Raw genomic sequence first — 17,233 nt, forward strand, 5'->3', positions numbered from 1 at the left:
CGCATTTCGATAGATGAATTACAATTGAGAGAGAATTTTATTCTAGAATTCAGATAATACTCCTCCTAGGTTGCATTTTGGTTTATGTATTTTAAGCTAAATATTTCAAATTTATGATAACAAATTCATTGATTTATTTGGACAAATTCAGTTGACAATATATTTCAAATTTTAAATAGTTATTTTTTGAGTCATCGTTGTGAATTTCAAACTCATATTTCAAAATCATATTTCAAATCTTTCTCTCAAACACTACTTCAAACATTACTTCAAATCCAAATTCTTCGGTCCAAATGTGATCTTTAGATCATTTGATACGGGCTACGATTTGGAATTTATTTAGATTGAATTCATGCAAGGTGCTTTTGGATTTTAAATAAATAAATAATTCAAATATAATATAGTTGCAATTGAATTAAGTCATTTGAAAATTTGGTTTTGAATTTATTTTCATTGTTAACTTGTGGAAATTCAAATCTATTGTTTATTTATTATAGGAAGATAGATCTGAATTTTTGTTAATTTATGTGAATTGTCTAAACTAAGTTTTTTATAAATCAATAATGTTAGTGTCATAAAATTTTATTAATTTAGAGATGTTTTAATTAATCGATAAATTAATAATTTATTATTTTAAAGAGTTTTTTTTTTTATTTTATTGAGCGAACATAAATTGAATTACATAAAAAAAAAAATCATTGTGTTACATCAATGTATGCGACGTATTCTTTGAATTAATATAAATAAAAATTCATTGTACATATGTATTTATAAAAATAAGTAATTTGTATTAATTGTTTTAATTAATTCAATAATATTTTTTGTATTGACTAATCAAATATAATTTATCGTATAAATAGAACAACAATATAATTAAATTTCATGGAAAACCGATAATAATATTATCTTATTTTATTAAATTTTCTAATTATTTTGTAAGTTTAGAAAATTATTAATTTATAATATTGAAGATATCATAATTGTACACATGGCTCTTAAGTTATTATCTTAAATTATTAATTTAGCACATTGGTCTAAGTGGGTATTTGACTAAATTTAATGAATATGATCATCTCATTTCATTTAATAGCAATTATGAATGACTGTAAATATACCTAATATTTGTGTCATTAAAATTTACAAGTTAGATCACTCATCAAATCAAATTCTTGTATCCAAATTATGGTTGCTCGCGAGTAGCTCGACTCAAGCTCGGTCAAAACTTGAGCTCGAGCTCGATTTGACTGAGCTCGAGCTCGATTTGACTGAGCTCGAGTAGTTCGAGACCATAATTGAGTCGAGCTCGAGTATTATATATATATATATAGCTCGAGTAATTCGATACATTATCAAGTCGGGCTTGAGCTTGAAAATCAATACTCGAATTTTGTCGAGCTCTAATAGTGTGATACTCGGGGCTCGACTCGATTAGATTGCACCTCTAGTCTAAATACAATCATGATGAATTTAAATAATGGTTTAGAACTCCATGCTTTCTCATAATCAATCCAAATGCAGCTTTATAAGATTGTGTTTGGAACTATGTATTTGGATTTGAAAAACAATGTCATTTTAAGCATAAGCATTAGGGTAGAAATTTCTATATTAATAATGTATTTTTCATTTTTTTTAACAAAAATTAGTTTTTTTTTTTCGGAATGTTAAAATTATCAACTCCACATTAAAAAAAGAACTAAAATTTCTTTTTAAAAAATAGATAACATACTAATATTAAAATTTGACATGTATTATTAAAATATTAATGTGTATAATACAATACACGAGAGTGGATATAGTATAAAAATTGAAATACCTTACCAATCATTTAACTTATACAATGATTTATGTTGAGAATTTGATATTCATACATTCTTTTTTCCAACTATCCGCACACATATTTAAAAGATTTTGTTTTGTGTTTACTTATTTTTATGATATATCGATTTTTTACATAAAATTTATAGTTTTTTTTAAAATTATTAATCGATTTTTTAATCAGTTCTAATCAGATGACGATTTATTTATTTTCAACCGTTCGCACAAATTTAAAACTTATTATTAATTTATGTGCCCAATGATATTTTTCCAGCTGAGATTGGAAAGCGACTTGTCAAATGAGACTTCATTTCTTTTAATTTTATGAATTGATAAGTTGTTTTCAATAGATTATATATCAATAAGATAATTAATACATAAAACTGAGCCATTTATTATATATATTTATGGACTATTTATATATACTAATAAACGGTGACATGTGATGTCGACATTTATCTTCGTGTGTATTGAATGAGTTAACATTTTGTATTCCATGTATATATATATATATATATAATTTTTCAATTGAAACCACCAACAAGAAATTTCTTAATACGTCTTGCTTCGTTAGTCATCACAGGAATGTTGAAATGTCATCCTCTGATCATTCAAATTTTTGTTTGCCTCCTTTATAAATTATTATTATTATTATTATTATTATCTACACACACATATATATGTCGTGACATGCTCGATGTGTTCTATTTTAAAATTTCAAAAAGAAAGTTCATATACATTGATACCCCATGTATGGGCCCATTACCCCGGCTCATCTCCTAGCCCAAATGGAAGACAGATCATTGAAGGCCATGTATTCTCCTATAAATATCAGGTTTGAGCGTATGATAATTAATTCAATATCCTCAGTCACTGACTTGAGCGTCGGAGGGGCTACGCCAGGACACCCTCCTGGCCCCCTTCTAACGGTCTTCTTCGTGATTTCAGGCTCAGGACCATTTCAAAACCCTGCGTCTGTATTAGTGACGTTTGCCGGAATCGGACCTTAAATTTTCCGTGAGTATCATACATACATGCATATATATACATATATATATATATATATATATGTATGTATATGTGCGCGTGTGATTTCTGGTTTGCTGTCCTCAACAAAATTCATGAATCCATCCCTTTTTATGTACATATGTATACATTTTGAAAAATAGAAATTATACAAACATCTAAATGTCACTTTAGGATGATGCATCACGCATGGGCTTAATTATTTTCCAAGCCACTCCAGTTAATCAGCTTACCTTATATTGGAAGTTCGACATTAAAAGTTCATTTACTGTTGCAAACTTACACAATAATATATATATATTTATTTATTTATATTATTTAAATGAAACGAAAATATGCCGACAGACGATTGAGATGTAGCTAATCACACTACACCAAATTGATCTCTATCTTAAATTCTAAATACATACAGAAATATAGACAATCTAAGGAGTTGGCGTGACTTATTTTATAGCACACTATAAGATTTCAATCAACATGAACCGAAATACTATTATAAAAAATATTAACTTGAAATATATTCCTAAGTTCTCGTCTATATATACTTAGGCATAGTTTGGTACATGGGATAAGGGAGAGATTGATAAATAATCCTCTTTATCCCATGTTTGGTACCTTTTTAAAAAGCCCAATATATTATCATGGGCCCTTGATAAATAATTTTTTAGAAGGATAAAATGTCCTTTCTATTAGGTGTGATAATTTTAATTTAATGATAAAATACACTACAAATGACTTAATTGCCCTCAATTTATAAATGATTTTTATAAATCTGTGCTAGTAGGTAGAAATTAAAATCAAATAAATATTTTTATTTATTTTTATATATTATATAATATGATAACTGTATAAATGAATTCGAGATAATTATATAAATAATTTTTATAAATATCAATAAAATTATTAGTATCACTCGATTAACTTTAAAAATTGATATTTGACTTGAATCACAAAATCAATGGCTCAATTATCATAATATATAATATATAAAATTAGATAAAAATAAATAAATCATGCAAGCAAAAAATATGAACTCAAGCAACAACTTTGAAATTATAAAATTTATTATGATAAGGTTAATTTTGTCATTACAATCTAATATATAAATTTAATCACTCTTATTAAAATCATACCAAACCTTAAATATAATATCCTACATCTTATTTATCATTAACTTATCCTTATATTATATATCATATGTTTACCCTATCATGTGTACTAAACTATGCCTTAATATATATGGTCTGCTTAATCATCTTGAGATCTTATAAAACAATGTTCACCGCGGTAGGTCAATTTATTTAGGCATTATTCAATTGAATCTGCGATAAAATATTTTATGATAATAAAGTTGAAACCAGTTTAAAACAAGACCCCAGTTTCTAAATACATATTTATTATTATTATTTTTTGGAAAAACAAATTCATCTGAGATATCTTGAAATTACAATTTGGAAAAATAACTAAATTGGCATCATTTTTTGTCATTTTAAGTAATTAAATTAAATTTAGTTTTTGTCATATTATTTGCTCTTTTATTTATTTTTCACTGAAATCATTTTTTGTTAGAATACTGACGTGTATTATTCCTAATGTGACGTGTTACTATCAAGACCGTAGATCTTGTTGATATGTTTGATATCATACTAACACTTCACTTAAAGTAAAAAACAAGCATATAGTAAAAACCAAATTTTGAACCGACAACAAAACTAAAATCAAGTTGTAGAATATTTTTGTATAAAATTCCCATATATTCATTCACTCACATGTTTCACATATTTGACCAGGCTATCTCAATTTAGGGCATTCCTCTATTAATTTACAGTTTTTTTTTACCTTATTTATTTTTTTATGGTGCCATAAAACGTCATTTAAAATAACTAATGTGACTATAAACAAACATTGCTGAAATATCCGATCTAAGAAAAACTAAAATAAAAAAAAAAACTGAAAATTAGTTGAATAAAACCGAACTAATAACGAAAGAGATGCAATCGAGATTAACACAAGATTCATATTGAGGAAACATGAAACAAATCCAAAAATCCACTTGCACCCAACTGGAGCTTGCATCGGTAGGGCCATGGCTGTTCCTCCGCCCCCCCTCCATCACTCGGATCCCCACTCCCCCAATCATCATCGACACCTGCCATCACATGCAATATAATATTTTTCACTCGATGCCCTTTTCAAAACATTAATTATTACATTATTAACAATAATTATCACCCACTTCTAACATTGTGGGAATTTATATATTCAAGGAAACTGTTGTATCCAAATTAAAACTACGAGGTGCATGTTAATTGTACCGTCACACGCCCTCTGATAAAACTCTACTACAAATTAACATCAATTAAGACCAACAACAACAAGAAGAATTAAAGAAGAGACATATACGATTACATAATCTATATATAGATATATATATCTTGAATTTTTCCAGATCTTCACCAATATTCACCAGATGTGTCTTCAGGCTCTGGCTCTGGCTCCGGCTCCTTGTTCAGATCGATCTCATCTTGGAACAAAGAGGGCTTCAGCGGCTGTTGATTCGTTGCATGTTCCCTCTTGCCGACGCTCTGCAGCGCGTCCACCCTAGCACCGACCTCTGCCGCCACCCTCCTTATGGACTCGGCGGAGAGGTCCTGCAGCCCCCCGGCTGACAGCTCGTCCGGGAAATTCATCTTAGCCGTCGGCCCGCGGAGGTAGTACACAGCCGTGTCGTAGGCCCTCGCCGCCGCCACTGGGGAGCAGTAAGACCCTAGCCAAATCCTCGATCGTTTGTTGGGCTCCCTTATCTCCGCCACCCACTTGCCCCACTTCCGCATCCTTATGCCCTTGTATGGCTTGTCGCTCCTCCTCCGTCCCGCCGCCCTGCTCGCGCTGCCACCCTCCATGTCTGCAAGAAAACCCTCTTCTTGATATCTTGGTAGTACAGGGTCCCGGTTAAATAGGAGAAAGGCTTCAAGAAAAGACAGAAATAGCAACGTGAGGCATGCGAAGAGCTGTGAAATCTGGCGTTGGCTGCGGCTTGAGGATCAAGGTTCTTGTCATCTGGGCGTACAGACACGTTAGTTTATCCTTAAAAGCAAGTTTAATGAGCAAAAACTAGCTTACAAAATGCACCGACACCGCCACAAATCTTCTTCTCTTTCCATCATTTACGCTCTCTCTCTCTCTCCCCTCCTATATATATATAGACAGTACACTGCTTGGGGCCTATGTGTATGTATCGGTGTAAGCATCTTTACAACGTCAGCCCTTCTTCTTTTCTTTTTATATGGTAGTTAATCAAGCATTATATTTTATGGATAGGATTTCAGATATTGGAATTCAGTAGGTGAATTAATTTTTTGTATTTATATTAAATTACAAATGAAATATTCTAAAATTATTTATTATTTATTAATGTTTGGCTTGAAGATCAGATAGAGAATTTTCGGGAAATCATTTTTAATTTTTTAATTTTTTTGTAATCTAATATTGGAAGTCAAAACTTGAAACTTATAAAATGAGTAGTGGATCTAATGATTAAGATAAATTAATTTCATTTGAAATAAAATTTTTGTAATACTACAGAATTCATCATCAAATACTTAATCCTCAGAACATCAAAAACTATTTACTTTCTATAATTTTTTGGTTAAGAATTTAGATGAAGGGGGGGTTAGGTCGGTGGTCGGCAAATTGAAAGATACCCTTGTGACTTGACTTGGACTTGCATTTTGTTTATTACACACACACAGGATATATGTACAAATTTATATATAAATATCTTTCATACGATTTAGTTATTACAATAAAATTGGAATACCAATTGACTTGTAAGGGATTTGTAAATTTTAAATATATACATAATTAATAATATGAAAATAAAAAATTAATTTAATCTCAAGTGATAGCTACTTTTTTTTTCTTTTTTTTTATGCTGTTGACATGTTCAAAATTCAGAAGTAAGTCCTCCAAACTGGTCTGCCGACTCAGTGGGACTAACTGACGAATGGTTCATGTAAAATTGTGTGGAATTAATTATCCATTTTTTTCTTACCATATTTTATTTTTATTATAATAATTGAATATTAGATATTATGGGGTGGCTTTAATTTGTTGAGGCTCTTAATTTCTTTAAATTACTGTAGGTACTCTAGAAATATAATAAAAATTTTGTATATTAATGTACCATGAAATAAAGAGATATTGTGAAATGATGACATAAAAATATAAAATAGAACGATAATTGTTTTATGAAATAGAGAGGAATTACTGTGTTCTGGACTACAACCATAGATGTACCGAAATCTAGATTATTATTTTTTTTTGCATTTTTTCAATTAATACTATATATTCTACCATATTTATTTGGTTATTCCTGCTTATTATATGACTTCAAAGAAATATTTGAAATGCATTTCATTTAATAAGGTCATTAGTATAAAATCTTCGTCCACTATAAGCTTGAAAGAGCAACTAAGGAAGATTATTAAAGAGAAATTTATATTTTTGGCATGTTTTCTATTTTTTATTTTGTTGTAGGTCGATTTAAGGTCTAAGTCCACTAATTCGCATTTTCCCTCAGTTTTAGTCATTTACTGGAATAATAATGTGACATCAGAAAACGATGGTGTGTTACCGAAAATTATTGGCTTGACTACGGACATTGCTGGCGTGTTTAATGTCATATCAACATTTCGATGAAAAATGACTAAAAAATGAGGGGAAAAAATGCAACTTAATGGAAATTAACTGAAAACATGATCAAAATTGAAAAACCTATAAATTACAAAATCAGAAATCTATTTTTCTCAATTATTAAATTATTCATTATAATGATTTGGGAAATTATAATTTAAACGAGAATAATATGGATTGTTCGATGGAAAACAATGGTTTTTATTTTATTTTTATTTTGTAGGAAACAAGAGTTTCAAAGGAGCACTCTCAGTTAAAACAGGAAGCCGATGTTTAGTAATTATGGCTCGCAATTCATGAACCAATGGCCAATTTTAATTTTGATTAATCATGTATGTGTTAAAAGTCAACATCTAGACTTAAAGGAATCAAATAGTAAGATTAAATGTTGAATATTAAATTGTTACAAATTTTATCCTTGAACAATCATTTGATTTTTTAATTAAATCGTGATTTTCAGCACATTTTTTCAGTTTTCTTTTTTATCCGGCCTCAGTCGTCTGCCACCACAATAATACATTCCTCGAAAGCTGAAATGTAGCCAATCGTAACCAAGCAGACCTAGCACACGGAGCGGTCACAAATATCTGCTCTATCCTCTCAATCCACTCCTCGGCTCGCTCACCAGTCTCAGAACTATCAAATCTCGGCGGAAGATAACTGCTGAACTGTGCCAAAGTCAACTCACCAGGCAATAAAGGCTGATCTGCAGGTGCCTGTCCCATAGGAGGAGGTGGCAATGGATTTATCTGTCCAAATCCACTGTCAACCTCGTCTGTTTCCTCGTGTGGATGTACTTGTTCTCTAGCTGTCATCACTGGAAATCAAATTGTTAATCATAACCTTTAACAATTACAATCCAGTAATCATCATCACACCTTTCGCACGAAAGTACACGCAACTAAAGAACAATCAATCATATCGAGAAATCATCAATAAAAAGTCAAATGCACAGACACACGCAGATAATATCGTCATCCAACTCCCTCATCACAAACCCAACTCCTAACCATCCCAGACATCTAACATATGCTCTGATACCACCAAATGTGACGCCCCAAACCTCGCCACGTAATCATAAAATATGTGACGTCATATGCATAAAACTTTTCTTTTCGACGACGTAATAATATAATGCATATACGACAAAATAGTGCAATCACCACACTATCTACGTCAGTGCAGTAGAAACAGTATAATAAATACATACACACATAACTCAAATAAGACAATAAGCTATACTGTTTCTATCTACTATCAACTACAGGACTGTTTGACTAGACACACGTAGTCCTTCACCACTATCCTGTCTCATGGCATAGTTCTGTAACCTGTCCAACAGAAACAGCCCCCAAAGGGTGAGCATATACAACAATCATCATCGCAATACATAACAGTTATATTAACAACATAATATATAACTGAAATGATAACAGAAATACCCCTTTTGCCGTTTCTGGACAATCAGCCATCAATAACCTCAACAACATCACACTGCAACAATAACATCGACGATACGTCGCACCCCAACTCCGGCGACAGCAATATCGTCGAACGAACAACAACATCGACGATACGTCGCACCCCAACACCGGCGACAGCAATATCGTCGAACGAATAACATCAACGATACGTCGCACCCCAACACCGGCGACAACAATATCGTTGAACGAACAACATCAACGTAACAACATCAACGAGACGTCTCCCAACAACGATAGTCAACAATATCAACAATAATAAACAACAACAAATATAATACCAAATCACCCAATTCCGTTGATTTATCATCGTTCAACACAATAGTATTCATCAATACTAAACAATAACAACATATGCTCGTACGTCAACACGTACCTGATAATCGAGTATATATACAATCTGGCTATCTCTTTGATCATGAGGCTTGTGATATATCTAAATAATTCAACAATAATTATCAGATCATTGTCACCGTATCAACACAGTTATAACAGCCTCAATATATAACATCAAATAGCCCAACAACAATTAATTCAACAAAATATAAAACTCGATTATAAATTCGTATTGTTCAACAATTTAATATTCTGGTGTATTTAATTCACAATACTACCATCAAATACACCCTAATTAATTAACTTCAAATAATAGGCTATTTTACAACATCCGTCAATTTACGAAAACTTTATATCAACGTTTAGCCTATACTTCATAGACTCCGAATATATAATCAGAATTAATAACAACTGACAAACCACTCTCCAATCTCAGCCCAACGATTAAAAATCCCTAATTATAATAAATTAGGAATAATTCAAAATAACACCATTATAATCTTCTCTACTTCGTTAAAATCATACACTATTCAACAATCTTCAATTTCAGTATGATTTAACAATTTATCAGATTTATTTCAGAAATCTACGAATTTCAAACATCACCAAAACTATAAAATTTATACCTCAAATCGAAGACCTCGTGTCAACGATTTCAGGACTGAAGTCGATTCATCAATTGGATAAACCGATAAGTCGCACGATCGAAAATAAAATTTAAAACTGTATACTATTTTTTTTCTTCTCTCTGAGCCTCGCTTTCTGTTGCTTCTGTGGTGCGCCTCACGTTTTCAATTTTCCCTTTTTTTTTAAAAAAAAATATTATATTATATTATATTAATAAAATAAAATAAAATAAAATAATATAATATAATATATAATATTTAACATTTTAACACCGGTATTTCATTTTGGACCAGTCAAACGATCAAATTTTTCAAAACTCAAAACATGCAACTTCTATATCTTTGAGTTTTCTACGTTATATCCAAATTTCAAATAATTTGGACTTCATATGACCAACATATGTCATATTTCATTCTTTAAAAATCATTAATTATTTAGTAATCTCATATTACTAAATCAACAACTTGTGATATTACTTCAGGCATTACAGGTAGCAAAGTCAATGTTCGAATAATATACTCCATTTATTATTTCTTGTCTCGAACTTACAATTGTAAACAAATAATCCTACTCACAATTAATTTTCTCGAAAATAAGAAATAATAATGCATTGGGAACATCCACTCTAATGTATGTAGTTAATGACCTGACTATGTTTGGACTAATGAATTTAGATTTGTAAAAAGAATGTATTTGAAATACTTGTCTTTGAAAAGATTGGTTTTGGGAGTGGATTTGAAATTGAAGCATAAATTGACTAAAATAAGATATTTCAAATTCTTCATTCTAATTTTGAACCAAATGAATACAATGGATTTGAGATGAAATTCACTCGCATCTTTTATTCCAACGCATTTAGTATATTTTAGTTTGGTATTTATATGAGAGGAAAATATTGAAACTGGTCTTTGGAAGTTTTAACCGTGATCAATCTTCTAACTAATCAAATTTAATTTAGTCTGATAATTTTTCTTCTCAAATTGTTTAAACAAAGTCAAACCACATTGTTTGGATCAGTTTTCAGTCAATTATAGTTGAACAGGTCTCTTGTGAGATGGTCTCGCGAATCTTTATATGTGATATGGGTCAACCCTAGTAATATTCTTAGCATAAAAAGTAATACTTTTTCATGGATGACCCAAATAAGAGATACGTCTCACAAACTACGACACGTGAGACCGTTTCAAACAAGTTTTTGCCATTATCGTTTGGGTTTATTTTAAAATCAACCAAATCGAAAGATGGTCTGGTTCGAGTATTGGATAAAAATAAACTGAATCAAACCAATTATATTAATATAAAAAATTATGTGATAAAATTTGTTAATTTGGTGTGATTTTTCTTGAGTATAGAAATATTTCATTTGATTTTTAGTTTGCATTCTGTTATAAGTTAGTTTTGTACTAATACAAATATATTCTGATTGGGTATAGAAATATTTCATTTTATTTTCAGTTTTTTTTTTTTTTTTTTGACAAGAGCTTGTAATTTATTCAAATCAAAGGAGAAAAATGTTTACTAGTTTACAAGCTTAGTCAACCAAGTTGAAAACTCACCGTTCACCCAAGTAAATGGTATAGGAGAGGAAGAAGAAAAAGAAGCTAACGTGTTAGCAATTACATTAGCCGATCTTCTAACATGGACAAGATTATCCACTGCTACGCTTTTCATCATCTCTTTGATTTCAGAAATCCATATTCCTTCGTAATCTAGGTAATCCTCCTCACCAACGACTGCTTGCTTTGAGAGAAGGGAGTCAGTTTCTAAGGTTACCGAAGTGAGATTCTGTTCCTTGAGTTCTAGAATTCCATATTTGATGGCTAGAAGCTCTGCCCCAAGTACTGACGGTGGTTGGTTGATCTGTCGACCAAAAGCCAAGATGGCCTCCCCGTTAGACCCCCTAACAATACCTGCAATGCCGAATGATTGAGAGTTAAGATTGAAACATGCATCAACATTCAATTTCCAGTGGTTTTCCATATTCAGTTTTTAATCTATTATAAGTGTGCTTTCTAACAATACAATTATATTGATAATTTATTCACTCAAATTCTATCAAATGTCAGATGCTATTTTTTCTTAGTTACAATATCTCATGTACTAATTCATCATGATACTCAAAAATTTAAACTAAATTATTCAAACCAAACCAAATCAAAATTCATGGTATTATTTTGTTTAAAATTTAATAAAACCGATATAATATGGTTTGATTCGAATTTTTATCTAAAACAGAACTAAACCGTAGTTGAACTCCCCCTACCAACTACAACAGGCAATGATCAGCACCCATAAACAATATTAAGAATCACATCAACACCTAGACTCGATCGATAGAAACAAAATTATCAAAATAAGACTTAAATTCGACTAATCAGATTTCCAAAATCACAACTAACAAGCCAAGTTATAGGACCAATTTTGCTATTTTATCTCCAACGAAACATGCGGTTTCTGTACCACACTGCGTATGTTACATCTTGAATCCTCGTTTATTTTGAGATCCAATAATTAATGAGCGTAGTCAGAAACTTTTAATCTGGTGGGCAAAATTTTGTTTCAATTTTTGTCATTATCCCAATAAGTTTATCATAGATAAGAAATAATTCATGCAAAATAATTGTCCAATTTGACTAAGAAATACCCAAATAGAAACTATTGAATCAAATTAGTCCAATACTCATTATTTCATCTTCATTCCTATCTTTCCAATACATGTAAGAACATTCTTATAAAATATTCAACTCAATATTAAAAAGATTGAGTAAAAATTAATTAATAATCCCAACACGCAATTAACAATAACATTAATTAATACATCACACCCAAATTTTATCAAACAAACTAATATCTCGAATATTCAATACAAATCGAAAAAAGTTCATATTTGTTAAGAATTTCATTAATTCACTCAATAGTATGTTAATATTTTTAATACTTGGATCATTTAAAAATTATTGGATTAATTATTTTTTACAAAAAATGGCACAAAATTCCCGCAGGACATTAGATCTGCCCTTGCGATAATTCATACTCCATCGAAAGTATCACCGCAAAACCCCATGAAATTAATTTAATCAGATTTTTTTTAAAAAAAAAATTCTGAATTCGATTAGATTCAAGTTATATAAGATTGTAAATATGGGAATCTTCAAGAACAGTGGTTGGCAGTTATATGTAGTATTTAACAGTACCCATGTTGCAGAAAGTTACAGGGAATCAACAAATCTTTTCTAAATAAGATCAGATTCAATTCAATGATTTAGTCCCAACTTTTGAACCCAAATTAAAAGGACATCAAAATCATTAATAAAGTCATTTAGCAAATCCCAATACAATATTAAAACGTGTTTTTTATGTTAATTGTCTTGATTCAAAGAATTTAATATTATTTTAATTTAATGTACATTAATGTTTAATTTCCTCCCCACCACCTTCCCGCAAAAAAAAAAAAAAGGTTCAATTTTCTTGCACATACCCGAACCCTCGGGTAGAAGTAAGTTTGAGAATGAGACATGTTGCCGCCCACGTACAACTTCCGATGCAGATAAAGTCAATAGTTGGTGAAGAAATCAATGGTCATGCACTAAATTTAAATACAATGCATAAAATAGAGATGCAATAAAAAAAATCAAAAGGAAATAAGGTCTGCGTATATATAATGATTAAGGTTGTGATTGGATAGATGAATTCGAAAAAATTGATTGTATTTTACTTGATTTGCTACAAAATTGAAGTTAATTTGATCAAGTCATGTTATTGTATATATAGAGAAAATTTTAGGAAACGTGTCCGACTGCGCGTTTTTTTTATAAAATAGCATTCCCCTAAGCCGAAATACAGGAGAGATGGCTATTATTATTTATAAGAAAACACACGTAGTAGAGCCTTTTAAAAAATTTGCTCCTATTATATGTTGTTAAACTAATAATTAGATCAGGGAGTTGAAATCAAATTGAATCACCTGATCTTTGAAGTGATGATGTAATTTAAAAGGTGATTTCGTTTTCGGATTAAAAAATTTAATGGGTTCTCGTACTAAAATAAAATCCAAGGATAAGATACCTTACTCATGAAAAAGAAATTTGTTTTGAATTTTAAATTCTTTTCCATCTCTGGAAAATACAATTTTTTTTTTTTGCTTTAGCACATCAAATTACTTTGCTTTTAGCATAATTTTGAAGCTATGGTGCTCGCTCTATCTTTGAAGATTGTATGTTTTTTATCAGTTGCTTCAACCTGTATTCAAGTAATATACATTTTTATGGTACTGATTAAATATTTGAGGAACATTATTCAGCACGAATTAGATTGTGAAAAGGGTAGGAGCTGAATTAAACAGCACACAAATTTCAATTTATGCCCAAAAACACAGTATTAAACCAGCACACAACATCAAAAGCACCATCTTTCATATCATCAAACACTGTTTAAACCGACTCGCCGTGCTACACTTTCCTTCGCAATCAATGTCGGACACAGTAGATTCAAGAACCTTTACGAGAAACAGCTTTGTAGAAGCTTTGACGGTTTGAAAAAAATAAGTATTCATTTAAATAAGAGGTGGATACTGCTGGGCCTGCTGCCGAACTCTCTTCTTGTACTCGACAGCATCCTGCATGCAGATAGCGAGTGAATAAAACCTAGCCAACACCGAATTCGAAACGCTATATACTCGAAGATAATAAGTAGCTAATAGCGTTCCCAGTGTTAGCCTGCCTATCCTTTCAACTAATTATGATTCTCGCATATTTATATGCTCCAAATGGACTTCATCATTCCTGATGATTATCGACTTCGAAAAATGTTCAAAATAAGTATTATGCACGCAACATGTATAATATAGGTAATGTGTCAGAGAAGCTCTAGTACCTGGATAAACAGTTGGTACCCATCAGTCTGTGCTGGATCAGATGGATTTGGTTGATCCAGCAAATCCTGGACGCCCACCAAAATTTGCTTCACCGTGATGGCAGGTCGCCACCCCTAACATTAGAAAAAAGTTCAGTTCTGATTTGCAGTACATGAAGTGAACAGTGAGCCAATAATTGTCACAAGGCTAAAACCAACAAAATTGTACATACGCTATCCTCGTTTAGGATTGAGAGGCAAACGGTTCCGGACGGGTATATATTAGGATGAAAAAACCCTGGGGGAAATTTACACTTTGGTGGCTTGCTCGGATAATCTTCACTAAAGTGCATCGTAAGCGGGTAAAAACCTCCTTCCCAATCAGACTGCAAGATTTTTTATAATTAAACACACAAAGAAACAATTCTGCTAGGGACAAGCAAATTAACGACTAGATGGTGACTGCTAGTAACCATCAACTAAGAAATTACGAACATCATTCCATCAAATCAGAAATTTCACTTAGAACTCAACAATCTCAACCTAAAGAGTGGCCAAGAAAATGAATATCCTCTTTTCTCTGGCTTAATTTATCACATAATGATTTTAGTGATACACTTTTGTCAAGTCAAACTCAGGCAAAATGTTACCCTAAAAAATTTGGGCAGTTGAAGCATACTTCAAGATAGATGGAACTTCTCATAATCACGTAGGGACAACTGAAAGTAATGCTTCGTCGGTTTTGATCAAATAAATATTGAACTTCGCATTCCTCGAAAACAAAAAGGTTATATGTATTGAACTTTCTCATTCAATATGCTATCATCCATATTTGGATGTAAAAAGAAATCTAGATATCTGGCTTGTTAATATAAAAATTGGCTATAGTAGCATGTAACTGAGACAAACATGCATATAACTGAGATAAACATATCGAACGAAGTCATACCACTATAAGATGACCATACTAATATCTTCAACAGTTCGACTATGTTAATCAAACCAAGTGTTACTATTACAAGGTACACTGTTTATCTTCCATTGGTATCAAGATACACGAGCACTGCATGACCGTTAAGTTGCTCATTCCAGTAAACCGTTAAGCTAACTAAGGTCATAAAAAATCAATGTCTTGCATCCTCATCATATGATGAGCGCGAAAAGAGAAAAAAATATTCCCAAGCCATCACGTAAAGATGGTTTGCCACCAAAAAAGCACAAGGAAACACATAATGCCCTACCCGAACTGAAGTCATAGGAGTTTAGAAGAATAAAGAGAAACAATCTGCTAACCAAAATAATAATATGGGAAAATCAATCCTCTAGGTTATCATGTTTTCTGTTTTTTGTCGTTTAACTAGTCAATGTTAGGTCTAAGTCCTATAACTTTGCTTTTTGTGGGTTTTTAATTTTGTTTAGACAGAGTCGGCGTTTTTGATGTCATGACAGCCCTTGACGCCTGACGGCACCACATGGGCTCTCCTATTTCCGGCACAATAAGACTAAAAACAAATTTAAAAGGCAAAGTCATATACCAAGATCAAGTTTGACAAATTATAGAACGAATCAGAAACACAGGACAACTTATGAAACCAAACGGGACAACCAGATGATAAAGTTGGGTATCATTGTTTTGAGAAGATGATAATCAACATGGCAAAAACTTAGACGGTCTCACGGGTCGTATTTTGTGAGACGGATCTCTTATTTGGGTCATCCATGAAAAAGTTATATTTTTTATGCTAAGAGTATTATTTTTTATTTTAAATATCGGTAGGGTTGACTCGTCTAACGGATAAAGATTCGTGAGACCGTCTCACAAGAGACCTACCCAGTCAACAGTTAGCAAGTGCCAGCATCGTATGTAACCACGCTTCTGATGAGTCATGTACATGTATAAAGATATGTTATTTAGACATTAAATCTAGAACTCCAAGGATGCTGAAAACATATCTAATGTTCAAAGAAATGCATCACATGCTGATCAAAATAACATCGGAGGATACCGTAAAATACTTACCCCGGCCTTACCAGGGATTGTGCAGTGCCACACCATCAAATTCACTGTACCATCGGGCAGCATCTCCGGTTTAGCCACAAAACCCTGGAAATCCAAGGCATTTGACACAAAAAAGTGTTCCGAATTAAACAACAAATCGACGAACATGAATAAAATAAAATAAAAACAAAAAACAAGATACGAAAAAAGTCACAATCGAACATGAGGATGATTTTTTCGCCAGGCTTTTCGTTCTTCAGCGAGCCGTCCTCGCGCGATTCCTCCAGACATTGTTCTCGAAAACAGAAGATTACTCTTCAATCTCAACAAAATTCCTTCAGACTACAAAAAGAGTGAGAAAATTGCGAATAGATTTTTGCACTGGATTTGATCTTCGGGGTTC

At 31.6% G+C, this 17,233-nt stretch overlaps 2 protein-coding genes across 2 annotated transcripts; both read right to left on the reverse strand.

Annotated features, from left to right (window-relative positions):
* Positions 1-4,996: 4,996 nt before the first annotated feature.
* On the reverse strand, positions 4,997-6,040 carry LOC142515774 (ethylene-responsive transcription factor ERF011-like). The gene has a single exon (XM_075619818.1). The coding sequence runs from the start codon at positions 5,742-5,744 to the stop codon at positions 5,295-5,297; it is 450 nt and encodes a 149-aa protein (XP_075475933.1). The 5' UTR covers positions 5,745-6,040; the 3' UTR covers positions 4,997-5,294.
* Positions 6,041-14,370: 8,330 nt separating this feature from the next.
* LOC142556350 (SUMO-conjugating enzyme SCE1-like) lies at positions 14,371-17,233 on the reverse strand. The gene is made up of 5 exons (XM_075667837.1): positions 17,053-17,233; positions 16,852-16,935; positions 15,065-15,217; positions 14,853-14,966; positions 14,371-14,595 (listed from the first exon to the last, which is right to left on the reverse strand). The coding sequence occupies exons 1-5, from the start codon at positions 17,119-17,121 to the stop codon at positions 14,533-14,535; spliced, it is 483 nt and encodes a 160-aa protein (XP_075523952.1). The 5' UTR covers positions 17,122-17,233; the 3' UTR covers positions 14,371-14,532.

The sequence above is a fragment of the Primulina tabacum genome, chromosome 1 (assembly GCF_025594145.1).
Source record: "Primulina tabacum isolate GXHZ01 chromosome 1, ASM2559414v2, whole genome shotgun sequence".
Taxonomy (NCBI): Eukaryota; Viridiplantae; Streptophyta; class Magnoliopsida; order Lamiales; family Gesneriaceae; genus Primulina; species Primulina tabacum.

What these genes read in the sequence shown, in the direction of transcription:
- LOC142556350 (XM_075667837.1), bottom strand. Translation starts at nt 17,121, where the DNA reads ATGTCTGGAGGAATCGCGCGAGGACGGCTCGCTGAAGAACGAAAAGCC. An exon ending in GGCGAAAAAATCATCCTCAT is followed by an intron (nt 16,936 to 17,052) that starts GTTCGATTGTGA and finishes TTGGATTTCCAG; the next exon opens with GGTTTTGTGGCTAAACCGGA. An exon ending in CAATCCTAAACGAGGATAGC is followed by an intron (nt 14,967 to 15,064) that starts GTATGTACAATT and finishes TTCTAATGTTAG; the next exon opens with GGGTGGCGACCTGCCATCAC.
- LOC142515774 (XM_075619818.1), bottom strand. Translation starts at nt 5,744, where the DNA reads ATGGAGGGTGGCAGCGCGAGCAGGGCGGCGGGACGGAGGAGGAGCGAC.